Here is a 26364-nt window from a genome sequence, read left to right as displayed (position 1 = left end):
TGGTGGTAAACGCTTCAATGAAACCCACATGGAGGGAGGAGAGAGCTGTGACTAAACAGAGAGAGAGAGAGAGAGAGAGAGGCAGGCCAACATGAGCTGCACAGATAGAAGAAGGAGAAAAAGAGAGCAGCTACAGGAGCAGTCTAAAACTCCAGAACCAGAACCCGGGACCACACCCCAGGACCAGCCCGGTCCACCATGTCCGAGTCCATCAGAAGGAGAAGCTCCAGCAGGCAGGTGCTGCAGAACCTCATCAGGTGAGAGAGAGACGCGCTTTAATACACGACACTCGTAGGTTTGTTGTTTCTCTTCTGTGACTGTTTACCTTTTTGTTTATCTGTGGTGCAAGGTAAGTAAGTACATTTACTCAGATGCTTAAGTACAGTTTTGACGTACTTGTACTGAGTATTTCCATGTTCTACTATGTTATCCTTCTGCTTCAGTACAAATATTGCAAGTATTGTACTTTTTTTCTCCACTTGTTAAATTGTACTTATCAGGTTGTTTGCATCATGTTATTGTCATGTATAATAGAAGATGACAGTACCATTTACCAGTTAACGTATCATTATTAATAATCCACTAGTATAATCAGATTATGATACTCACAGCTCCATTCGGAAAAAAAATACTTTTGATACTTTAAGTACATTTTGTTACTAATACATTCATTTGACACTTACTAGTTACTTTGCTATTTTACTGTAAAATATAAAAATAAAGTTTACCTTGACCAGCTCGATCTTAAAATGTGGTAAAACCAGTACAATTATGTAGAAATACTCATTTGCACATGCAGCAGTACATTCAAGATACAGCATGTGTGTATGTAGCATCTGACTGCAGTAGCTGTTGAGGTGGAGCTAGCTGTAGTCCAGTGGGTCCTTTAATTAAAGTTTCATAAGCTTCTCCTATGTCTCTGTAAATCTACATAGTAACTGCAGCTGTGAAATAAATGTAGTGGAGTAAAAAAGTACTGTATTTCTTTCAGAACTGTAGTGGAGTAGAAGTATAAAATGAAATACTCAAGTTTAATATAACATTTTTTTAAGCATCTTACATGAGTAAATGTACTGAGGTGTGATCTATTTTTCTGTCTGTGTCTCTGAATGCAGGAGTTTTATTCATAATGCAGTGTAGTACTGATAGTTTTAATATGTTGATACGTTTAGTGAAGTAAAACAAGTTAATACAAAATACTTTATTGATACTACATAATATTCGATGACTGGAACAAACCACTGAGGAAAACTAAGATGCACAGTGTAGGAACAATTAAATACATGTATGTTCATGTGTTACAGACTGTAAAAAATGGAGACTTTCGGGTGAATAACAAGGAGCATGTTTTGGTCTAGGTGGGAGTAAGGCTGCTTTGACAGACAGGTGCTTTGGCTTATCACCGTCGGCTGTGATGAATGACTCCTCCCACTTCACCTTCGCCCAGGGGGCCTTTGTCTTGCAGCCAGACTAACCCTAGAACACTCACATGCTTACAACATATGCTAAAAACAACAGAAACCAAACTCCAGCCACTGGCTCGCCCATTTTCCAGCTGTGAGATCACACGACTCAGTTTGCTTTAATGGTGCAGTTTCATCGCATCATGCTGTCCATGTCTGCAGCCTGCTCCTCACTCCTGCTGCTTGCTGTCAGAGAGGGCCTTGTTTACTCAGTGTAACATTTCTCTGTGATTTCACTGACAAGGACACTGAGTTCAGTCATTTCTTTTATAGCTGATTTTCCATAATGACCATGACATCATCTGGCTGAGCCCTGAGCGCCCTCCTGTTGAACTGCGCACACACAGAGGCCGTCATTGCCTCACTGTGGAAAAAGTGATGAGTATCAGGCATTTTCTTCATAATTTTCCCAGCAGACCCTGACGGTGCCCTGCAGAGATAGTACACTGACAGCTGTGTTTATGGCATTAACACAGGCCTCATTTACATTTAATAATAAATTTCCCACAGTGCCTTTTGATAGATGGAGGCAGTTGGTGACTTTGATATTTTGAGGCAAAATGTCTTAAAGATTCTGTTGTCTAGATGAATCTAACACTGAGTCTCAGTGGCAGGAGGCTGGAACAGCCTGTGCCGACATCCCTCTCCCCAGCAACATTTTCCAGATCCTCCTCAGGGATCCTGAGGCATTTCCAGGCCAGATGAGATATATAGTATCAGCAGTGTCTCTGGGGTCCACCCTGGGGTATCGTTGTACTTGGAAGGTGTCCAGGAGGATCCCGATTAGACGCCTGAGGCACCTGCACTGGCTCTTTTAGACATGAAGGGGAAGCAGCTCTAGTTTGAGCTCCCTGTACGTATCTGAGCTCATCATCCTTGCCCCAAAAGCTGAGTCCAGCCACCCTGTGGAGGTTAGATCAGCTGGTTTTTATTCATAATCAAATTCTTTCAGTCACGACCCAAACTCTCATAGGTGAGGGTTGGAACAAAGACTCAGCAGTGAACTGAAAGCTTTGCCTTTCATCTTAGCTCCCTCTTCACCACAACAGTCCAGTACAACAGCTACATTACTGCTGATGCTGCCCCAGTCAGCCTGTCAGTCTCGCGCTCAATTTTGCCCTCACTCGTGAACAAGACCCCGAAATACTTAAACTCACCCCTGACCTGAAGGGAGCAATCCATCGTTTCCCAGCAGAAAACCATGGTCTCAGACGTGGGGGCGCTGATTCACATCCATGTTGGATCACAGCCATGCTGGATCACACTTGACCGCACAAATGTCGATTTGATTTACAGGCCTCTCGTTACATGTACATGTACATATACATGTGCCTGTTGGCCAGATCATGAATCTGACTGCATCTGTCTTTGTTTTGTCCTGTGAGCCATGCACATCAGGGCTGGACCATTGCCAGGCCAGAGTGATGCAGCTGAAGCTGTTTGGTAACTCCTAAAGACCCAGTTGTGAACTTCATGAGTGCAGATACAACAACAGCTAGTGAACTATGATCCATAAACAAACACAATCAGAAAATGTGAACGTCTTTGGAAAGTTGTAAAAATGTTGATCCTGGATGTATTAGCACAGTTTGACCTGACAATGTATTATAGTTGTATTCCTACAAAATCCACTTTTAGTGGCCACAGTATCGTTATTTATGGTTTAAGCACTGGCAGCACATGGCTAAGGCTGGTTAGACTGGTTTAAAACAAAGTCTGCAGTGACTTGACACAACATGTTTATTAACATTTACTGAAAGCCATGATCTTTCAGTAACCTTACCCAGAATGATGCTGTTGCATAAACCTGGTCACAGCCTGAACTCAGGAAGCAACAGATAGAGCACTTTATTAATCCCTGTAGGGGAATGAAACAGGGAAAGCACATGAGTTCGGTTTAAACCTAACTTCGAGGAGGCAGAGCTGAACAGGAAGATTGATGGCAAACGTCAGCTGTTGTCCTCACAGGAGACAGACCCTCAGGTCATAGAGTCGCACCTCAGAGGATTTCGATCTGTCTCTAATGTGGCGTGTTGATTTACAGCGTAGTCCTGCTGTATGAATTAAGCACAAATAAAATAGTCATCAGTTCGTACTTGAACTGCAGTAGAAGAAGAAGAGTAGAAGAGGAACAACTCACATTCAGAGGAAAGAAGAAATAAATAAGTATTTTGTAAACCTGCGTTATAAAGTGTTAAAGTTGTGGGCTTCATAGAAATAAATAAGTATTTTGTAAACCTGTGTTATAAAGTGAAGTTGTGGGCTTCAGAAAGCTGATCTATCAAGCAATGCATAAGTTGGTAAAGTTTAAACAGGTCAAAGGGAAGCTGATATTTGTTCACTGACATATCTTTCTTACATAGTGAGTGAAGCAAATGACATGTATTGATCCCTCTAAGTTGGGCTGTCAATCCAAATTCATGCTATGGACAAATGGTTTATTTCGTAGTGGCCACAGTATACTGTATGTGAATTTACATTGTATTTCATACTCATTCTCCTTGTTGCAGTTCAGGCAGCACTGCTAAGGTCCAGACAATCAGACCTGATCCCCATCTGACCCCTTTCCCCTAAACCTTCCTGACTGAGAAGCTGACACAGGCCTGTCACACATCAGAATGATTTACAGTGGACTAAAGACTGACTCATGCCAATATGGCATCCACTGCCTTTCTGGTGAGACTGAACTTATGTAGGTCACTTTCCCACATAATGATCGCGGCATGTTTGACTCACGACCGTTCGTGTTGTCACCAGCTGTCTTCACCAGTGACATCAGCGTCAGTGAATTTAGTCTTTTTACATTAAAGATGCTTTTTGTGGTGACCTCATCAAGACATTTGTCTTGATGAACTGAGGCACTGAAAATGAATCATGTTTGGATGAAGGCCATTACATGGCAAGTAAAAACACTAATGGTTTGCATGTTTCCATGAGAACTAACAGGCCTGAGGCTTTGGTCTGTTTTTGTCCCATGATGCTGCTGCAGAGTTGTGAGCCTCACAAACATATTTCACCAGTCAGCCAGGGTTTCCCAAAAGGGTGAGGCCTCCAAACAAAGATGGCTACCTGCCAAAGGGCGTTGGCAGTACACGAGAGAGGCTGTAGTCTGGTCCAACTGATGGCATGTCAGAATAGTGCTACAGTAAATAGAAGATAAGTCTACAACTTGCTTTGGCTGCAACACTGTCCAGCAACAGAATGACTGATGTTGTGCAGAGATACAGATCTGTGTCATGAAGGATTAGACTCCCCCCATCCTGCTCCTCCTCTCTCTGCCTTTGTTTCTCTCCAGAGATTGAAATTAAGTGAAACAGCACAGCTGCTGGCTCCAGCTCCACCAGATGTGTTCTGACAATAAATAGAGTTATTGTCATCAAGTCCCGCCCACTGGTAACTAAAGCCGATCACACAGAACTGAAGGAGCTCTGTTATGAAAGAGAAGTCAATTTTTCCTCTGTGCCTGTGTGGGTTCTCGCCGGGTACTCCGGCTTCCTCCCACAGTCCAAAGACATGCAGCTTAGGTTGATTGGTGACTCTAAATTGCCCGTAGGAGTGAGTGTGGTTGTTTGTCTACATGTCAGACCTGTGATGGACTGGTGGCCTGTCCAGGATGGACCCCGCCTTTTGCCCAGTGTCAGCTGGGATTGCGGAAAGTGGTACAGATAATAAGTGGATGGCTTTCCAGTTAAACATATTCAAATCTGGATCCAATGCAACACGCCCCATGAGTTATGATAATTGACTTTTACCAAAAGCCTTCTGTTTTCATCATAGAAACTTCAGACCAACATTTATCCACCCGTTATGCACACAACCTCCAGTTTTTAATAAATTAGTAAATAAATTAAATAAAATATGACCCAGTGCAATTCTGACTTGTATTTTTCCACAGAGGTCCTGTTATCATTTTAATTTCTACAGGGCCATTAAATCCAGGCAAAAATGAGTCAGTTTATCCTGTTTAAATCAGCTCCACTTTGGCCGTCGGTTGTTGTTTAACAAAGTGTTTGGGCAGGGTCCCAGCGCCAGATTAATCACCTGATCAATCAGCCTCCCAGACAGTCGGCTGAATGTCAGACAGCTGCAGCTGCATGTTGTTATTCTTTTTTCCTTGATCTTTGTTCACAGTCGAATGCTGCGTTTAGTGTAGTGTGAGTTAACACATCATCCAGGATGAATAACGATCACAGTGTCTGCCCAGTTTAATTGTGACACAGCTTTTATTTGGCCTCACTTTACTCTGTGCATTTGAGACTAAATAATTTGAACAAATACAGTTGCAGGTAGTAACTTTGCATTACTCCTGTACAGTCGACCAGCTTTTCAAGTAGCACAAGTTGATTTAGAAAATGTTTTACTTGTGGTTGTAGATGTCAGCCTTGTGCGAATTAGCCGACCTGCAGGTTCCAGTTGTTCCATTCATTCTGTGATTGTGTGATGCTGAACTTTGGTCAAACCAACAAAAACAATCAGCGTTACTGGCTGCTGTCGATTCCTGAATGAAGCCGGGCTGAGGGTGGCGGCGTCTGTGTTGACAGCCTGTTGGTGTCCATGCTGCCTGCAGGGTGACAGCCCAGCGGAGCCAGGAGGATGCTGAGGAGGTGGAGCGGGAGCGAAGGAGGAGAGCCAGGGAGAAGCAGAGAGTGGAGGGGAGACCGTCCTGGCCAGAGCCCCCACCTCACAACACTGGGTGAGTACAACGACACTGTGCCACACCAAAGGATGTTGTACTGTATCACATGTCACTCCTCTGCTACTTAAATTATTTATTGCTTTATAGCGTTGTGATGTGCGAGTACTTCTAATCTCGATGTATTCTGTACAATGACAATGAAGGCTTGAACCTGATAATGCATAAAACAGTGTAGTACTTTTGTTTCACACATACTGAGTCTGCATTATTTGGTTAATTGCAAGTTTGGCAATTTGTTATTTCAGTTTAGATGCAATACTGGTGGAGGACACTGTAAAACCAATGTTCTCCTAAAATATAAAACATTAAAGTTGCTGTATATCATCTTAAATTCTTTATTCCCCTTTAAGCTCTTTATTGTTAAATGAGTTTTAGCAGCTCCATACTATGAGATTATCTTAATGTACTGCGGGGGTTCTACAGTGTGTTTGTCCTGAGTCAAGGGGAGCATGAAACAAAAGGCTCAGCCCCCCAGCCAGATGTTTCTGTACAGTCCCTGATGTTATTGTTTTCCCAAATGAAAACTCAGACCCATGTGATTTTATGTACCCTTGGCTTTGGTGCAAATAAAACTGGAAGACATTTTCTAAAAACTATATCAAAATGTCTCAGGGGTGTTTGGAGGAAGCATGACCGTACTGAGCAGATATTGTTTCACGTGTGATCCATCCTAACAAAGTATACTTTATGTGTGTCTGAGTCATAGCAAATGACTTATTAATGGTTCCAAAACAATCTCTTCCTGCTTGGCAGATCAGTAATTAATCCTAAACATTTGAGTTGACAGGCTTGTCCTGGGTCCTGCCGCTTCAACTCCACAGGTTTGGAATGGATAGATTCACATGTGTGTGAGCAATGGTGAAAAAATCATTTTGCCAAAAGTGGGCTGAAGGATTTATGTTTTTTGTTTGTTTTTTGCTTCTCTGCTTTGTGTTTCAAACATTATTAGCCAAAGCATGAGACTGTTTATTGTTGTATTAGTGCTGATGAGGCATCAGGCTGCAGTGCCTGTGTTTGATGTTTCCATTGGTACGTCTCTGTTGCCATGGAGCCTGAACCTGCAGGTCTCGTCTGCCGTTGGCCCTGTTGGAGCTTCAGGTCTGATGCCCGTGGTTACTCGGACCAGAAGCTCACATCTTACAGGTGGTGGTTAGCAACATAGCCTCACAGCAAGAAGGCTCCCTGTTCGACCCCAGTGGCCAACTGGGGCCTTTCTGTGTGAAGTCTGCATGTTCTCCCTGTGTCTGCATGACTTTCCTCCCACAGTCCAAAGATTAGATGACAAAAGAACATCTGTGGCTGTTGTTTGTCTCTGAAGCCAGAGAACCAACATTTGGCCAAAGGTGAAGCCTAGAAGGAGGTGACATAGGCATACAGTATGTGCCCGGAATGTACACATGTCCTAGACACAAGAAACTGTGGGATTGAGAATAAATAAATAGATAAGAAGTAAACGTGTCAGCCATGGCCGGGGACATTATGTTTCGAGGTTGTTCATCTGACCCATTCTTGTCAACAGGATATCTCAGGAACGCCTTCAGGGGTTTTCTTCAAATCCAGCACAAACATTCATTTGGACTTGAGGATGAACTGATTAAATGGTGGTAAAAGGTTAAAGGTCACCGTATCCTTATCCAGTTCTACACTGTAGTATTGCTAGTTTTACTTCATTAAGAGTACTATTCAAAATACATGTACAGAATACAGAAATCAGTCCACATTGCACTGTGTTGCCAGTATTTAGAATATATGTATTTTATACATTTTGAGGACAAGATCTTACCATGCTTTTAACCAAACTGTTTACAATTGCTAGTCAAACATACACTACATATGGTGCTTATTTCCTGTGCAGCAGCTACATGTTTGACTCTGAGCTTTTTGGTGTCTGCTGGGATTGGAGGGTTCATCCAGACTCAGAGGCAGAAGCCTAGGCCCTAGTAACTGAGGCCAGAAAGTACATTCAGTCAACCTCTAACCCACTGACATGATTGTCTAATGTCTGGATTTCTTGAAAGTAAAACTTAAGCCAGCAGAAAGACCCTGCCTCCTGGCTGTCCAATCACAGACAGGTAAATGTTCTGTACTTCTTCCTCAGGTTGGATGAGGAGCTGAAGCCTAGCTGCCTTTTGGTTCTGGAGGAGGACGAAGGCTTCAGTGACTGGACTCACAGGTTGGAGAACCGTCATGAGCAGGAGGCACAGGACAACTGCAGAGCCAGCGAGCAGAGACCTTCTGCACCACAATGGGCAGAGCCTGAGGATCAGGAGGACAAAGAGGAGGTGGGACAAGAGGCAGAACAAAGCAGCCAGTCCCAGGAACCTTCAGCATCACCTCCAGAAAAGGTACATGTCCTAACAGATCGGTTCTTCAGATGTTGGGGCTTTCATCGATATTTCATCCTCATCGTCAGGTCCAAAATATACAAGCTGTTCCATGCAACAGTTAACAAATGTTAGCAGGCTGCCATGCTCCACTAAAAGACTGTAAAATGTCTTGTACCTGCTATAAAAAGAACATTTTAGCATTGTCATTGTTCATCTTGGCACTTAACTTAAAGCACTGCTGTGGCAACGTTTTCCCAGAGCTTTATGTATGTACACTCTTAATGTTGTTTAAACACACACTGTGGAAGTATTATTTGTACTTCAGTCTTCTTTAACTACCTTTTATTTACACCCAGAAAGCCCTGTTTTACACGTTTGTTTATAATGCAAAACCAAAAATAAGTTAAAATTCAGATCTAAATTATAGGAATAAATGCATCAACTGAGCGAGTGTTAATCAAAGAAATCATGCTTTAACTAAAAGCTTAAAATGGGCAGCTAATCAAGGCCCAAGAGAGGTCGGTGAAACTACAGGCAGGCACAGCCTCTGCTCTGTATGAATCCATAAAGATGTAGCCGTAGCCTATATCTGAAAACAGACTTTCCAAGCTCAGTGTTTACCATTTAAACATGTAGTTCTGTACATTTCTGGTACATTCCTGAAGCATCAGACACAAAATGACCTGCTTTGCTTTTGGCTTATTTTAGATGTCCAGCATCAGAAAGGATGCCAGACCGTCATACAGCTTGTCGGTGTTTCTGCCACAGGACGCCAGGCTGCAGCGTGCCACAGGCCAACCAGCAGACAGGATGTCCTACCTGGTGGCAGGGACACTGAGGCCGCCGTGCGTTCACCGCTCATCTTGGTGTCATGTTCTCAGCTGCTTAGTGGTTTTAGTACATTGTACAGTACAACATGCATAAATACAATTGCACAAATGAACATACTTTGACAGAGGGGACAGAGAGTCCACTGGACTCAGCTGTATCATGAGTTCACTTTATTAAAATGATTCAAAAATTGTTCCAGAAACAAATAAAGCTGCATCACAACATTTAACAAGGCTCTGCCTGTTTAACAGTTTAACAGGATCGGCCTACTGTAGTGTACTTGCCAACAGTGTGTATTTCTGTGTTGGCACTTTAGTGTGAGTGGTTTCTCTGGGATCTTAGACAGAGACAGGGACATTCGCGTTCTATAATTACTGTAGTTCCAAACTGCACATGCTAATGAGACGTGCCCCTGTGTGTATTCCCACTGTTCTGTTATCTCCAGTTTCTGGTCCTGTAGTGTTTGGCTTCTGTTATCTCCAGTTTCTGGTCCTGTGGTGTGTTTGGTTGCTGGCATCTGTATCAGAAACCAGCTTATTGACCAGTTCCATTATCTCCACCACAGTGGACGGGTATGCAGAGTGGATGGGGAGGTGGAGCGGAGCAAAGAGGAGGAAGAGGTGCAGCACACTTTACGAGCTGAAGACGATCTGGAGGAGGAAGAACTGAGCTTCATATGTGAAGAGAGGGATGACTTCCAGCTCGGGAGGGAGCAGAGACACAGGGAAGAGGAGGAGGAACAGCATAAGACGCCACACCAGGTATTTATTTATTTATTTATTTTCTGTCTGAGGTTAACCTAAATGGTGCCCTGGCCAAGACAGCAACGTTTATAAAATCAGAAAAAGACAACACAATTACAACATTAAATCCAAAGCTGCAAAGACAAAGTAATTAAAACTATATCAAAAACAGACATAAAAAGTAAAGACAGAGGTAAACAGTGAAATCACATTTGTCAGTGCATTTAAAGGAATTAAGAACAGGAGGAGGCATTAAAGGACTCATCAGTGCGGTTACAGTAGACTCAAATTGGGTCATAAATCTACAAAGATAAGGCGTTTACATAGTATGGCTTTATACATATACAACCCCAATTCTAAAAAAGTTGGGACACTGTGGAAATTGTGTGTGTGGGTGTGTGTGTGTGTGTATACTGCTGCTATTGCTATTTATGGCACTAGTGAAGAGACCATTAGATGACATTTGTTGGTTTTTTTCCATCATCTGTCATCTTAGTGGATACCAAAATAAAGAATTTTCTTTTTGTCAGGTCATTGTTTCAACCTAACACTTCAGTTCATGACAAGGAATCTTAAAATCTAACAACCTCATGTCCATGAATTGTGTTCCAAAATTTAATAAAGTCCAATGGTGAGATCTCCACAAACTTTTTAACAAACACATCCATGCTGCCCATCCTCAGGCCAAACTGTCGGTTCTGCTCAGATTTATCATCAGTGCTAACCATGTCTGTGTACACATCTCGCTGATAACGTCGCTCCAAAGCTCATCTGTAAGGTCAAGCTTCACATTTCTAAAGTGTGTGCTGAGAGTTCTGTTTAACACCTACACAGTGCGGCGTTAAAGGGCTGTTATTTGGGCCTTAGACCAGCACGTCTGTTCTAGTGAGCATTTACAACTCGTGGTGTTATATAGAACGTTTCAGCAAACACATGTATACATGTATTATTATTATGAACTGTACGTTTCTAGAGTCTGGCTTCAGATCTGAAAGTAATAGAGGACAAGAATGCAGCTTTGGCTCACAGAGTGTAGAAATGAGGCTCGACGAAAGCAGCGATGTAACAGATTCCAGCTTTCAGTGGTTTGCAGCTATTCATCAGTCGTCACAGGGTATGGCTGAGCAGTTTCTTTAAAGAGCCATAATTTAAAAGAGGGTAAGAGACAAAGAGCCATATGGGATTATATTGTAAAGCATGTCTAAGAATTTAACTGACACGCTGAAAATCTGAGGCAGGGATCTGATCATACCTGATCATACCTGATCAGATCCCTGCTTGTGAAACTGTGTTGGTGTTGTCTTAGAGATCAGTGGAGAGCAGAGCCTGGAGGAGTGAGGAGGTGAACAGAAGAGCTGCAGATTCTCTCTGCAACAGCAGCGACAGCGAGGAGCTGGTAAACTGCTACGGTCCCATGAGCCCCACATTCAAGGTATCTCATCAAACCAAAAGTCTGATTAAAATATTTTGAGATATCCTTAAGTGACTGTGGTGGAGGTGACAGGCAACACCAGTATCTTGTTTCATGTTTCTACTTGTGTTAAATAAATAAGATGTAGATAGATAAAGATACCATGTCATATGATCTCATATTAGCCTTCATAACACACCTGTGCAGTAAGTTAGACTTTAGAGAAACTACAGCTGAAAGGTGAGTGGTTCAAGGTTTTGATCTGATTGCCTTAATCTACATTCCTTACATTAAAATCATTATGATAAACAGGAATTTTCCTCAAAAACTACATTTCCCATGAACCTGTAGATTCTGTTGCAATAAGGATGTTTTCACCAACTCAGCTTAGAAGAAAATCCTCCTGTATTACAAAGCGTGTGATCAGTGTAGTTCAGCTGTAGAGGCCACCAGTCTGCTCAGTGACTGTTCCTGTAATACTCTCAGTGCATCTAATATTGTGATGATGGGAAACTGTTTGTGTTAACACTGCTGTCTCTTTCATGCTCCCTGCTGCTCTACCAGAAACTCCTCATACAGTTTTACCCAGTAAGTACCGTTAATGTGTCAGCTTGACTGTGTGCACTGTCACATTGTGCTGCACTGGCTGAAACAGGAGCAACACAGCGCATGTCACTGCCTGAGGTGTCAGGGCTGCTGGAGCCAGCAGTCACTCAGCGTGCTGTTTTTTTTACAGGATGAGGTCAACAGAAGAGTCTCGACAGATGGAAAATGCACGGTCAGTAGCATATTACCTACCCCAAATATGAATGTCTTTTGTTTGAAAGTGAGATGACACAAAACTATAAAGAGGTCAACTAGAAATGCAGAATGACCAAAAAGATACAAGACTACTACAGAGACTGAACACTGAGCTTACTGCGCCCTAACCACTAGCCTACCAGGGACGGCTATTGAGCTTTCTGAGACATAAAACAACTAAAACTTGTTTATTCTTTTCCAGTCTGCAGGATGTATATAGGAGGGGTGAGGGCCTTTCTGTCCTAATTGATCTGAGGTTGCAGATCACTGCTGCTAGCTTACTCTTTGCTTCTGTTGTTTGTTGGGCAAATCTCTGCTAATGAGGTAAACCTAGGGCCTGTTTTTTTAACCAAGATTAAAGTTATATTAGCTGGAAAGTTGAATTAAGGTCTCATTTTAATGTATTCCATGTTTCAGATTTTTGTGGGGTTCTCAAACCCAACTCCCAAAAACCAGTGACAGGGAAGCATCTGTGGGAAAATGTTTTTAATATGTACATAACAACTTCGTGCCAGTCTGAGTCTGAACTGCAGCCTGTTTCAATAAAACTCTGTCACTAGATCATTCCCAGGTGTTTGTTATGAGGATAATTCCTGAGTTTTAACCAACTGATTGTCTTTCATCAGATCACAGAAAGAACAGAGTCTTTGAGGAAATGGTGAGTTTGTGTCTGTGTGCCATCAGATCGATTTAAGGCTGAATCAGCAATGCAACAAAACAGTCACCGTCACTGCTATGACACACCAGAATGTGTAGTGAGCTCGTGCAGCAAAGATAAGAAGCTGTTTCTGTACCTTGATTTCTAACAGAAAAATATTTTCACCATGACTGATCTGAACTTTTATCCATTCTTCTAAAGCACCAACACCATGAAGAAGACGCCGTCACCTGTCGCTGTTTCTAAGATTGACAAGAAACTGGAGCAGTACACACATGCTCTCGAGGTAAAACCTCAAGTTTTTAATGGGAACTTCTTTTATTGACTATTAGCAGGTATTTTGAGATATTTTTGTACACTCTGACACTTCATCCACAAACTGCAAGTCCAGTTGTACCTTTTAAGATGAGAGCAAGATGTACATATGTTTGTCAGGATTACCAGTTCCTTGCTGTCCTTACTGCAGCTCCCATACTGACCAAGTTCTCTCAGTGAAATAGCCATGACCGGAGAGGACACATGTTTTGCTGTTACTTGGAAACCACTGAAGGCTGGCTGGATTCTTAATGCAAACCACACACTGTTCTTTTTGTTCTACTCTTAAACATCCCATTATAGCAAAACAATTTACTTGCTCAGGATTTGGACACACGGCTAAAACGGTGGAGGGTAAATGCAGTGTACTACAGTTTTCTGTACCCAGATACAGGCTGAGTCATCAGTGTGAAGGCCCAATGTGGAAAACCCTCAAACTCTGGGTGTCACCTACTTTATTCTTCACAGGTCTCCTCAAAGGAAAGCAGACCGGTGTGTCAGGTGCTGACAGATGCAATGAGCCCCACTGAACCCGTTGCTTCCAAGAAGAGCCTGTTTGAGGCCGGAGAAGCCTGGAGCCAAAACCCCGTCCCAGTCACACCATCTAAGGTTGTGATGATGTTAACTGATGATGTCAACTTTATCAGTCGTGTGATCTCAACTTTTTACAGTCTTGCTGTAAAATGTTGAGGAGTTCACAAGTTAATTTTTTTTTTCATTCACTGGTGAAATCCCTCTGTATCATTGTTTCAACACTGGATTTCTGTTGGTGAATGCAGAACCTTTGAAGAGTGTACAATTTGCCTAAAGGCACCTTGATCCAGTGATTTGTTTATTCACACTAATCTTTTCTATGCCAGGATGCAGATGGTTTAAAAGTGGGTGTGGCTGATCTCATCAATCAGTGGGTGAGAGGAAGCGAAGATGGGAGCGGGTGCAGCTCACCCACCATACCTGCAGTAAGCCAGAGCACCTTCTCATCCTAAATATTATGCCTGACATACCCTGACAGTGTGAAATGTGCTTCTTTGTCTTGCATCACCTGATCTGTTCTCTCACCAAGTTTCACTTTTTTCATGAGGCATACAGTTTTTTCTTGTCAGCATTTTATAATTTTGATTTTTTTTTAAGCTGTTGTGATTTTATTTCATGACTTTTCAGTCCATGATATTGTCTGTTCCCCTCTGATTCATGCACCCTCCACCTGATGTAAATCATCTGCCCCCTTGTGGCAGCAGCAGCATCATTTAAGCCCAGAGAAATGACAAAGGTGTTTTGTTTATTTAACATTTTCAGGAAATAAAACCGGGAGGTGTTTTAAACAAGAAAAACTTATGGGAGAGCCTTGGTGACACAGTGTCTTCTGGAAGGGAAGGAAAGGTATGAATTCACATCCAAATTAGTTGTGAATTAATCTTTGCATTGTATTTATCATACAAGAGTTTTTCCACACAGTAAGTGAGGTTCGCGGCCTTGTTCAGGTCTGTTAAAAGCACAACTTTATAGTGCTGAACACTTTTGTTTCGTGCACATTGTAACCACAAGAGCACTTTTTATCTCCTATGCTGGAAGTGAACAGTTAAAATGTTGCAATAGTTCCTTCACCCACAGCTAACCCCCCCTTATTCAGCTGCCAGATTCCTTGAAAACAGATGTTGAGTAAGAAATGAGTCCTTTAACGTGTGAAGTCTGTGGTTCCTAGTGTAGGGTGGTCCCCAAACCTTTAGGCTTGTGACCATGTACACAGTGAGGCAGTGTCTATTTGTGTTGCTGCTGACACTATGGCTGTAGTTTGGACATAAAATAAGATCAGTTCAAGCTAAAAGTGAATTTTCCTTCTCATATTTTCATCTGAAATAAAATATTCATACTTCATACAAAAACTTGGAATTAAGTTTAAAATTGTAACACTATCCTATCTCGCAATTTCAAAAGCTAAACCATATGAAAACAGGCTGATTTAGCAGGATTGTTGATCTGACTGTTGTTACAGCACACACACTGTGACATAAACATAAATCTATCTATAAATGATGCTCTCTTAACTGAATTTCAGGAGACCTCCTCTGGTAAAAGGCATAAATTTGTGGTGACTGGTCACGGCAAGTACGAGAAGGTTTCTGTTGACAGCAGCGATGACATAAACTGTCAGTCAGGTAAGAAAGTACTTCAACCAAACTTTATTTTGCAGGACAAAAAGCTGTGAAAGATATAAATAATGGTTTCTAGATGTAATACTGTACTGTATGATTTTAATTTTCTTCAAAAGAATGCTATATAAATATCTTATCTTTACTGAGCTGCACATAATGACATGTATTTACTTATTTACTTTAACTCATTGAATAAACTGTGCATCATCTTTAATGAAATTGGTGAAACTGATGCAGATTTAAGTAAAATCTCTGGACGTAAGAGAATTTTTAACCTATTAATTGAAAAAAAAATACTTTTGCTAAAGTGAAGGAGTTGCTGGGACAGACAAACATGGTTGTGTTTACTGGAGACTACTGGAGTTCTCCCAGTAATCAGTTACCTCGAGGTCCCTTTAAGTTACATTTAGAACCAGTGGTAGGAGAAGTACTCGGAACCCTTAAGTAAAAGTGGCAATAGAACAGTGTAAAAATACTCAAGTTACATGTTAAAGTCCTGCATTCAAAATGTTACTCAAGTAAAAGTGCTAAAGTATTAGCATCAAACCATAAATAGTGCTAAAAGTAAAAACACTCATGCAGAACTGTACATAGGACATTCCTGTATATAATATTGTATTATATTTACTGATGCATTATTGTGTAGATCACATTTAATGTTGCACCTGGTAAAGAGGGAGCTAGTTTTAACTGGCTTATATGCATTTAATTTGAATTACTTCTGGGTAGCTTGTGAATTTTCCACCACAGATCAGCGAGGTCTTATAACTTGTATTTATCGACCCTAAGGTCCCCTCCTAAGGGGACCCTCGGGCTGAACGGAAAATACAGGAATGCTACGCACGTTGTGATAGCCGACCCCCAACAATGTATACATCAAAATGTTCAGCGAAACCTCGGCTACAACGTCATATAAACCATTTTTCCACACAATAAACACAGCAAAAGCAATAAAGCACAAAAGAGCAACATCTCAGGCCCACTAGGAGTCCACTACCAGGCATACGATTCATATTTTGTCATATTTTGCCGACTATAATCCATCAAAACACCGCTAGCCACGGCTCAAAACAAAGCCCACACTTCACAGAATGGTGCGGTCTTATCGACTGCCATTGGTCCACGATGCTGTCAAAAAGGTCACAAACTTGATAGCCTCGTTCTATAGGTCGAGAGGAATCCAATGAGGGGTCATTTGTCTGAGTGTGGAAATCTGGGACCAAGCTATTGTCCTGCAAATGAGGAGAGCGTCAGCTCTGGCTGTGCCGTGTTCCATCTTTATTTACTCTTCAAAAACAAAACATCGAATGGTATTTACACCTCCTGACAAATCTCACAAGTGTTCCCTTTCGTTTGACACCAAAAGTAACCAAATACACCGTGTGGTTGCGGAGATATACACATTTTATTTCGGGGAGGCGCCGTCGATTTAAATCCCCCAAACAGGCTCCGGGCTTATATTAATCTGGTTCTGAAAAGTAAGTAGCAACAAAAGTTATAAAATAAATGTAGTAGAGTAAAAAGTACACTATTTCCCTCAAATGTAGTGAATTCAAAGTATGAAGTAACAGAAAATGAAAAGTCAAGTACAGATACCTCAGAATTGTACTTAGGTACAGTACTTGAGTAAATATACTTAGTTACTTTCCACCACTGTTTAGAACAGATTTTAAAAGAGATTAATTTGCAGTTAATTGAGTCGATGATGGACAATCATGCAATTAATCACAAATAAATATTTTAATAAGTTGACCAGGCTAATAAAAAGCAATCTTTTTACAGGATTTGCTGATGATGACAAAAATACAGAATAACACCAGCTTTATCATTTAATGAGGACTCATCAGCATTGGTGTTTTCACCCTTGAAAGTAGTTGCAACTACTTCTCTTGCGATTGGCCACTACTATATTATGTGATTTAAAAAATGAGAAAGACAAGAATTTCACATTCATCTTTATGCTTGTTTGAGAATCACAAACAAAAACATAACTAAAGCATCAGTGCAGTGATTGGAACTGTGGTTAAAAAAGTCCACATCCACACATGATGATGATCTTTAGGAAAACAACAATTAAAATCCAATAAAGAAATAAAAACAGGTCAAGATATCTTCGACATGCAGCAGCAAAATCCTTCAAAGCAGTCAAATATCACATACCACAACAGATATCTAACCTTCCTCTACAGTTATCACTCCATTGCCATCAGTCTTCCTACAGGAGGCCTTTCCCCATTATCACCATCATTCACTGGTATTCACTTCTATATCCTTAGTACCGTCTAACCTCTGTATTGATTATTGCCTGGATGATCCCTCACTGGCTGCAAACATTATCATGTCGTTGTTGGATGAAAGTCTCCAACTTGCTCAAACTAACGAAAACGCTTCACGAGTATGTAACCCATAACTTGATATTTCACCAAAAGTTGCCTCAACATTATGAAACAGGACACCTCTGGCAGACATGGTGAAACAGAAATTTGATTCTGAGATGTACCAGTGCTGGGCAATATATAATGTCAGATAACACCAAAAAGCAATTATGATGTCATTTTTTTTTCCAAAGTAATTTTTAAAACACTTGAAAATGCAATCTCACTTCACATTACTGTGTAGTCCACAGGCTCCCAGACCTTTTCTGCTGGGCCCTCCCCTTTTGTGAATCAAACTATTTTTGAACCCCCTCCCACCCTCACCATCACCTGCCCCCCAGTTCTAGAGCAAATGTTGTAGTCTAACAGAACCGAGACTAAAAGTATATAGGCATATTAGCTACCGAAAATACTAAAATGCCGATACTCATGTAAATTGTTTCTAATATTTGCTGAGGCTGACCGGAATGACGTTAATTTAACGGTTTAGCCATAAACAAACGAACAGGAACATTTTTAATTTTACCTCATGGTGGTGCTACAGGAAAACTCCAAGGGTCACCATAATCCATAGGATTCATCCTTTAGAGACCATGAACATCTGCACAAAATTTCTTGGCAACCCATCCAATAGATGTTCCGGCATTTTGATCTGGACCTAAGTGGTGAACCCACAGACAGACACACATTGCTATCCCTAGAGTCAAACAGAAAAAACAATGCCATCACCTAAGCACCAATAAACCTATTTAAATTCTGTAAATCATTATTACTGACATCAAAAGATTTTTAGATGTCATCATATTTTTCCATATTGCCCCAAAAGGTACCAGACCATGTGGTTGTAGTTTCCTGCTCTGATCGAAAGCCCTGAACATACCCAACACATTTCCATTCATATCTGACTTACAGAAACCAAAATCTTTTCTGACTGTACCTTTGCCCTTCCTTCATTTTTGCTTTTCTTTGTTCAAAATTCATCTGCCCTGTTGTTCCAGGAATGTAGAAGCCCTATTTATTACAGATAATACAAATTGCCTACCAGCGGTATAAACTACTTTGTTTAGAAACAATTTTAAAAGTAGGATCATGACAAATGAAATATTTTATCTATTAACAAAGTATCTAAAACTACATGAATGTAACATTACATCCAATCCAGGCCATCCAAAATAAAAAAAAAATCTACAAAAGTAGAGCTGCAGTGTCTCTTTCTATTATTGCCTTGTTTCTTTTGTCAAGTAAAATCCTTGTTTGATTTTTTTTTTAAGTGCAAGGACTTCAACCCCTGTATTACAGCTATATTATTTTTGACATTTGAAAGCTAACTTACACAACCAAATAACCACAAATTATGAAAATATCAGAAAAATACTGTAAGAACTTGTTTTATGGCTGAATTTCTTTTAACTAAATTTGAGTTTAAAGACCAATGGCAAAGTTCTAGCAGCAGTATTGGCTCTAGAACAGGGGTGGGCAATTCCAGTCCTCGAGGGCTATCCTGCTTGATTTCCAACTATCCCTGCCTGACCTGCTGCTGATTACCTGGCTCAGGTGTGTTCAGTCAGTCAGAAGCTGGAAGATACCAATTCACTTTATCTTTCCTCACTCCACTTTTATCTAAGATGGTATCTTCCAGCTTCTGACTGGCTGAACACACCTGAGCCAGGTAGCAGCAGGTCAGGCAGAGATAGCTGGAAAGCAAGCAGGACAGCGGCCCTCGAGGACTGGAATTGCCCACCCCTGGTCTAGAACATGGTGATTAAGCAGTAATCAATAACAGTCTTCTTTCCTCTCAAGAATAATCTACCTCTTCACTGCAGCCCTGACTTTATAATATTAACTTTATATATTCTGTTGCAAAAATCCACAAATTATTTGTTTTCTTCCAAATTTTCTTTGTTCTGTTTGCTGTTCTATTTTCTGGGACTCCCTCACCTGTGGCTTTTTTCATGATGAATTACCCAGCATAGAATTCATTTACAAAGCACTCATCCCAATCCCAATACGGTTTTGCATCAGTTAACCTTACATATCTGTAGTTCTTTTTGAACCAAATCCTTTGGCTGTTCTGTTAAAGTCCTTAGTTTCATCCTCCTGGGATTTGCGTTTTATCAGTCCCATTCCAAATGCTGCTGCTATTTTTGAGAGTGGCTTTTCTACTGCTTCTTTAAGCTTTCTGGCATCAAAACGGGGGCTGTACAGTAGAACTGGCAGGCGATTGACAAAAGAGGGAACTTCCACCTGGTTGTCTTTACATGCCTTCTTCTTGTCTGAATCTTTCTTGGAGGCATTTATCTGGTACATAATTCGCTCTTTAGTAGAGAACATCTGAAAGAGGAGGGCGTCCCACATCTTCAACGCCCTGGGACCTTCTGTGGTCTTAACCACCTCCTGATTGGCACATTGGTTTGCTGATGACTTATCACTACTGTGTTGATCTGTTTTCCCGCTGCTGCCATTTGAATCATCCTGAGAGTCAGCCTCTGGCTCTGGAAACTCGGGTTCCTCTGGCTCAACAACCATGTGTTTCTTGAGCCGTGTCCATCCGCTGAGATTACCCTTAAGGCCTTTCTGCTTCTGGGCTGCCTTCAGCTCAGCAGATGAAGGGGATGTCGCTGCTATAATAACCTTCTTGTCAGCAGTTGAAAATGCAGTTGATGTCACTGACTTCATGGAGGGTTTGGCTGCTGAGTCTTCCAACTGTGTAGCTGAGGCTTTGGTCTTCACAAGGTCCTGGTCTTTGAGTCCAGGTTTTAGCTGAGATGGCAATGATGTTCCTCTGTTTTGGGATGGAGCTTTGACTGAGACTGAGGCCTGAGGCAGAGAGGCAGGAGTTGCAGAGTCAATTACAGCAGCTTTAACTATGGATGGTTTCATGGCAGTATCTGTTGCTGGCTCTGCAGGGCACATTTTCTCTACTGGTACTACTATCAAAGGCTGACCATTACTGGTGTGAGTGCTAATCTTGACCAGATCAGAGGGAGACTTTGAAGAATCAGTTTTTACAACTGAAGGTTTAATTTCTAGAGTTGCAGAAGAAGGTTTTGAGTCTATCCTCTTAAAGGGAGGTTTTTCATTTAGAATGGGTTTACTGGTTAAAACTGGATCGGATGAATGGATGGGAGCACTAGTTTTGGTGTTCAGTGAGAAGAGTTTTCCCTCCTTAATGGAACTTGATGCTAGGTTTGTTTTTACCTGTTGTGTTTGGGAATGTACTTTTACCTCAATAACTGAAGTATCTGTATTTGTGGGTGGCTTTATTTCTGGCTTTGAAATATTCTCTGTGATTGACTTAGCAGAGGGTTGACCAGTGCCAGTAGGTGTATTGTTTTGAAGAGGTGTAGTCAGAGTGTTTGTCTGGTCTTTTGTGACTGTCAAGGGTTTCATTTCTGTAGTTTGGTTTAAAGAGACAGGAGTTTGACAACGCTGGGTTAAGGTTGGAGTGTGGATTCTTATAGATGTATTGCACACTCTTGGCTCTGGTAGTGGGGAAGCTCTTGTAGTCCAAGGTTTAGTTACTGTGGGAGGGCTATGTGGGACTTTAATATCTCTGGTAGCTTCAGCAAGGGGCTTAATATTTGTGTCAGTGTTGCTATTTAAGGCAGGGTGTGAGAGGGCTTGAGTATTTACAGTATGAATGTTAGTTCCATCTATAGTTTGCTGTAACTGTTTCACTGCAGTCTGAGAGCTCACAAAATGTTCAAATGTTTCAACCTCATCTCCAGACAACATGATATGACTTGGCCTTGCAATGGTTTGCTGTTGTGCACTGATACTAGATATGTTACAATCAGAAATGGAAGGTACTGTCTGAGCACTGAATGTAAACAGTTTAGTTTTTGTAGTCGGACTTGGAGATTTCTTGTCAATAACTGGCTGGATGAATGGAGACTGTTTTACAGCGGTTTCGGTAGTAATTTGTGGTGCAAACATCTCAGATGATCTTTGTTTAGTAAGCAGGCTGACAGTTAGTTTACCATCTGTTTTTTTGTTTGTGTGGACTCTTGTTTGGGCATCAGAGTTTGCAGTGATAGGTGACTTTGCTGCAGATTGATTCTCAGGTCTCTCTGATCTCAGCAGAGGGGTTTTCGGTGTGATGTGCCTCAAGGTAGGGCTAGATGGCACAGGAGGTTTACTGACCTGTGCAGTCTTGCATGTTGGTTTGCTGCTGACTGATGGATCAGCCATCACTGGCAGACCATTGCTGCCCAAATTGGATTTGCCTGACTGTGCAGTTTCTGCATCAGGTCTGCTATGCTGAATTGCTTTTACACCTCCTGGCTGTCCAGGTGAGACTATATCTATAGAAAGCTTGCAGACAGTTGTTATCCCTGCTGACGGTTTGTTGGCCAGTTTGGTTTTACTGCTCGGTGTGCTCACTGCTATGTTTCCTTTTGAAAGATTAGAAGCTTGTTTTGTTTCAACAACACATTTTGTTTGAATGTTTTCTGCATGAATAGGTGCAGTAGGAAGATGCTCCTCTTGCATTCTCCCAGGCAATAAACCCTCTGTTCCACTGCTGCTGCTGACTTGGTTAGTGTTACTACTAATACAAGTTGGAAGGTTGGCCTCTATATTTACTTGGTTAGATAGTGTTGATTCAACAGAACAGATGTTAAAAGAGATATTAGATGCTTGCGCAGTTTCTACTGTAGCTCTGCTTGAGTTTGGGTAAAAACTTTCTCCTTGAACAATTTTATCTTGGCTATTGGATCTTATGCCACTTTTTGTGTTTGTATGCACATTCTCACTAATTTTAGTTATCTTTGGGGTCTTTTTTGTTGCCATATTAGATAAAGCAATGTCTAAAGGGAACTTTATGTCTGAAATATTAGGTGATTTGGTTGCAATGATGGATAGGCTAGGGAGCTTGGTTTCTATGGTAGGTTTGCCCAGTAGATTACTATTTACATCAGATAAATTCGGTACAGTTGCTGCTTGAGAAAATTTCAGAGAGAGGCCTGCTCCAGGGAAACTGATCTTGTTTTCTACTACTTCACTATTACTGTAAATGTGAGTTTCTGCTGTGAGCTGTTTTATGAATTTGGTAATTTGCGTGGCTGCTGCAGCTACTGTGCAGGAACTGTACTGTGCAGAACATAGAGAGGTTGTGTCAGGTTCATGTGGCATCATTGATCCTGTGGTAACACTAACTGGTTTATTAGACAATATTTTTGAGGTTTGGTAAGGTTGGACCAGAGCTCTCTCTATTTGTCCTAAAGGCTGTTTTGCAATTGTGACTTTTGATTCTCCTGCTGTAGAGGTTTTCTCAGGATTAAAACCTTTCTCTATGACACCCATCCTTTTTGCACTATGCCGTGTTTTTGCATTTGAATCTACTTTCACTGAGGATTTCAACAGACCACTGCTATCAGTCAGGCATGGAGCCTTATTCAATGCTGCCTCTATAGAAAACAATGCTGCACTTAGTGTGTGTCCCTCACCTGTTTCAGGTATTGGTACTGGAGCCTTAGAGTATGAGGCATTTGGTGTAGAAAGGTCACTTGTGGATTGATGCATTGTGTTCTGTCCCAAGGCAAAAGGAAGCTCAAGTTTTTGGGTGTCCACACTAGACTTGTTAAGTGATTGTTTTTCAATACTGTGAATCCCACAGTGACTTTCCTCAAACACATCTTGACTACTTGTGAGCATCAATTCACCTGGATGCTCTGAATACTTTGGTGATGACAAAGGTTGTAAACTGTGAGCAGCAGAAAGCTCCACTGAAGAGGAAAGATCTTGGTGTCCATTGAGTTGTTTTGTTACATCAGACTTTGGTCCATCTACAGCTACTTCTGACTGTGATTCGTTTGAAGAGGTTTCATTAATAACCGTCCAGGGTACAGGGCTGTGATGTGATGTGACAGTCCTAATCCCACCATAGGCAACATAATCATCTGGAGGAAGCCCACAATATGCCAATCGTGATTTAGGCTTTGAGGTCGCTAATGACATTTGAGTCTCCAATAGTGAAGTCAAAGACTTCCGTGCCTCAACCATAGGAGGACGATAAGTGGACAACAGGGGGCCTGGGCTTGTTGATGCTCGCACTGAAACCACTGGTGCAGGGTTGAAATTTGAAGTCTTTGGTACACAGACAAACAATGGAACCTTTGGCAAAGTTGAAGCTTCACCTTCTGCAACTCTGTCCATTTTTAGTTTTGGGGTGATAAAGAGTTCTGTTAGTGTTGGATTGACCACAGTGGATTCAGGTGCAGTTATACTTGATGCTAAATTCTCTCTGTGGTAAAGCTCAGTATTAGCAATGCTTGGGTTTACTGTACTCCTTCGAGTATGCTGAATCTCTACTTTGTAATTGCTGGCATGTTTGATAGAATTCATGAGATTAACATCAGTTTGCTTCGGTTCTTCTGTGGTAGACCTCATTTTACTTATTATATTGCTAGTCTGAATCGTTGAATGGTGTTGTGGGATCTTTCTGGAAATAGCAGGACCATGTAGATCTTGGGAGCAGTTAAAAGCAGGACTTGCAGCAAATAAAAGTGGGTTAGGTTTGGATATTTCTAAAACTGGTGTGGATACTCGTGCTGGTGTGCAAGAAGAAGTCTTAGGTCTCGCAATTTGGGTCCTGGACACAGATGGTTTCTGATCAGTTTTCAGTACTGACACAGCTGCTTTATCCTTGTATACAGCAGATAGTGATGCTCCATGATAGGCTGAGTTTCTTACAGTGAGATCCTGGATAGAAGGCGTTTTAGAGATCTCATAAAATGCTGCCTTTGATTTATAAATCCTGGTTTGTGGGTTACCAGGCCTTGTCTCTTTCATCACTTCCGTAAGTGATATTTTTGAGGCAGTTATCTCAGTAGATTGGCTCAGAATAAAGTTGCCATTACTGCTAGGTCTCTGACACTGAGGGCTGTCCTGTAAAATGGCGTCTGTCTCCTCCTGTCTGGGAATAAAAGGTTGTGTCTGAGTGTTTGAAAGCGATAGCAGCAGTGGAACAGGAGGTAGGCCTGTAACTTGAGAAGGTGGTGAGCCTGGGCCATAGCTGGGGATGGCCGGGGATAGAGTCAGGCTGTGAGTTGATATTTTAGGGCTGGACTGAGATGCAGTGACTGGAGGGACTGTTATTACTGACCCATGGCAATTTGTTATGTTGAAATTGAAAGCAGAAGGGGCTGGAACCTTTTCAGGTGGTGATGGAGGTGGTGAAGCCAAAGACGCATCATCGAATAAAAAAGAGGAGCACTCATACAGTGGAGCTACCTGCTCCTCAGAAGTCCTGCTCCGAGGGAATGCAGATGTACAGGGGTCGTAAAAGGGACCCGTGGGAAAACTGGACACCGATGATGCAATGGAGACAGAATCTGGTGTTCCTGGTGGGCTGGAGTGGTCACTGTGCTCAAGGTCTGTGCTTGCTTCATTGACAGGCGACAAACAGGAGCGAAATGGAACAGGCGTCTGAGAGAGACTGCCCTTTTTCTTGGCTCTCTTCTTCTTAAGTTTCTGAAGCCTCGCATTGTCTTTCCCTGGTTTTGGCAGTAAGGGCGGAGGATATTGCTGGGAAAGGTCAGATTCCGGCCCGTTACTGTAATGTACCTCCATCAGCATTTGAGACTCCTACAAGACAGATGAGACTTCTCAGTCTATTTTGCTTCAGCCAAAATTCTACTAGTAAAGCAGGTGAAAAGAGTTAGATTAGAAAAATGGAGAACTATCCTGTACACACTGCTTTCATCATACTGTATTTGCTTGACAAGAAAACAAATGCTTCTAACATTATTTGAATGCAGAAATTCTAAGCAGAGATATAACAAAATGTCTCATGATGAAGGTATACATTACCTCACCATAAATGTTGATGATACAGCTGTTTTGGCATTTGCTTTTATGGCTTAGGAACAAAGTTATTGAGACTCTCAATCACTGAGCAGATGGAAATGTTGTTACCAACTAGACTTTGGCCAGTTTCTTTCCCCAGGCCATCAGTTGTATGAACAGTTAATCCATGTTTACATGTATAAAGAGAACAAACACTACAGTGCAATAATTTATAGATGTAACCACTGTACATAAAATAGCTCATTCTAAACTTGTATATGTGTAAATATTTATCAATAGAATGGCCCTGGTTGGCTGGCATCTAGTTTTTTACTTATTCTTTTTTTTTTCAGTTTTATTTGGTGCACATCGGGGGCCATTTAGCTGGAGTCAAATTCCTTGTGTTTTAACATACTTGGCAATAATATTTATGACTGATTGAAAAGTAATTCTTTTGTCATATCACCCTAATCTCAGCAGCTGACCAAATATTCTGTTTTTTTAAGTTAATTGTGGATATATTTTATTCATGTCATTGTGTTTATATGACCAGTAAAATGTTCAAATGTTGTTATTCTTCCTTTGCAGCTGGACTGTTCTATGAAGACTTGTGAAACATGCTGGACACATGCTGAATTTTGGATTATGAAAAAAAACTTTGATACCAGACAAATTTTAGCCACTATTAATTTTGTGTATTTCAAGCCTTAGGTTGGAAATGTTCTTAAATCCATTTCTAATGGCAATTTTCTTTTGACATTTCTTCTGATCATTTTTACAAAAGAGAATAAAAATGGTGAGTA

The 26364-nt window shown here is 41.3% G+C and overlaps 1 protein-coding gene across 1 annotated transcript; it reads left to right on the top strand.

The window, feature by feature from the left end:
• The first annotated feature begins 105 nt into the window (after positions 1–105).
• Positions 106–26364, top strand: LOC109952988 (caldesmon, smooth muscle-like). The gene is made up of 15 exons (XM_020588322.1): positions 106–257; positions 6031–6156; positions 8258–8504; positions 9195–9331; positions 9883–10078; positions 11367–11492; positions 12036–12059; positions 12208–12249; positions 12899–12930; positions 13132–13216; positions 13714–13854; positions 14106–14204; positions 14542–14625; positions 15302–15401; positions 26150–26364. The coding sequence occupies exons 1-15, from the start codon at positions 199–201 to the stop codon at positions 26173–26175; spliced, it is 1524 nt and encodes a 507-aa protein (XP_020443978.1). The 5' UTR covers positions 106–198; the 3' UTR covers positions 26176–26364.

The sequence above is a fragment of the Monopterus albus genome, unplaced genomic scaffold, assembly GCF_001952655.1.
Source record: "Monopterus albus unplaced genomic scaffold, M_albus_1.0 scaffold528.1, whole genome shotgun sequence".
Classification (NCBI taxonomy): Eukaryota; Metazoa; Chordata; class Actinopteri; order Synbranchiformes; family Synbranchidae; genus Monopterus; species Monopterus albus.
This window is presented reverse-complemented; position numbering and strand designations above follow the sequence as displayed.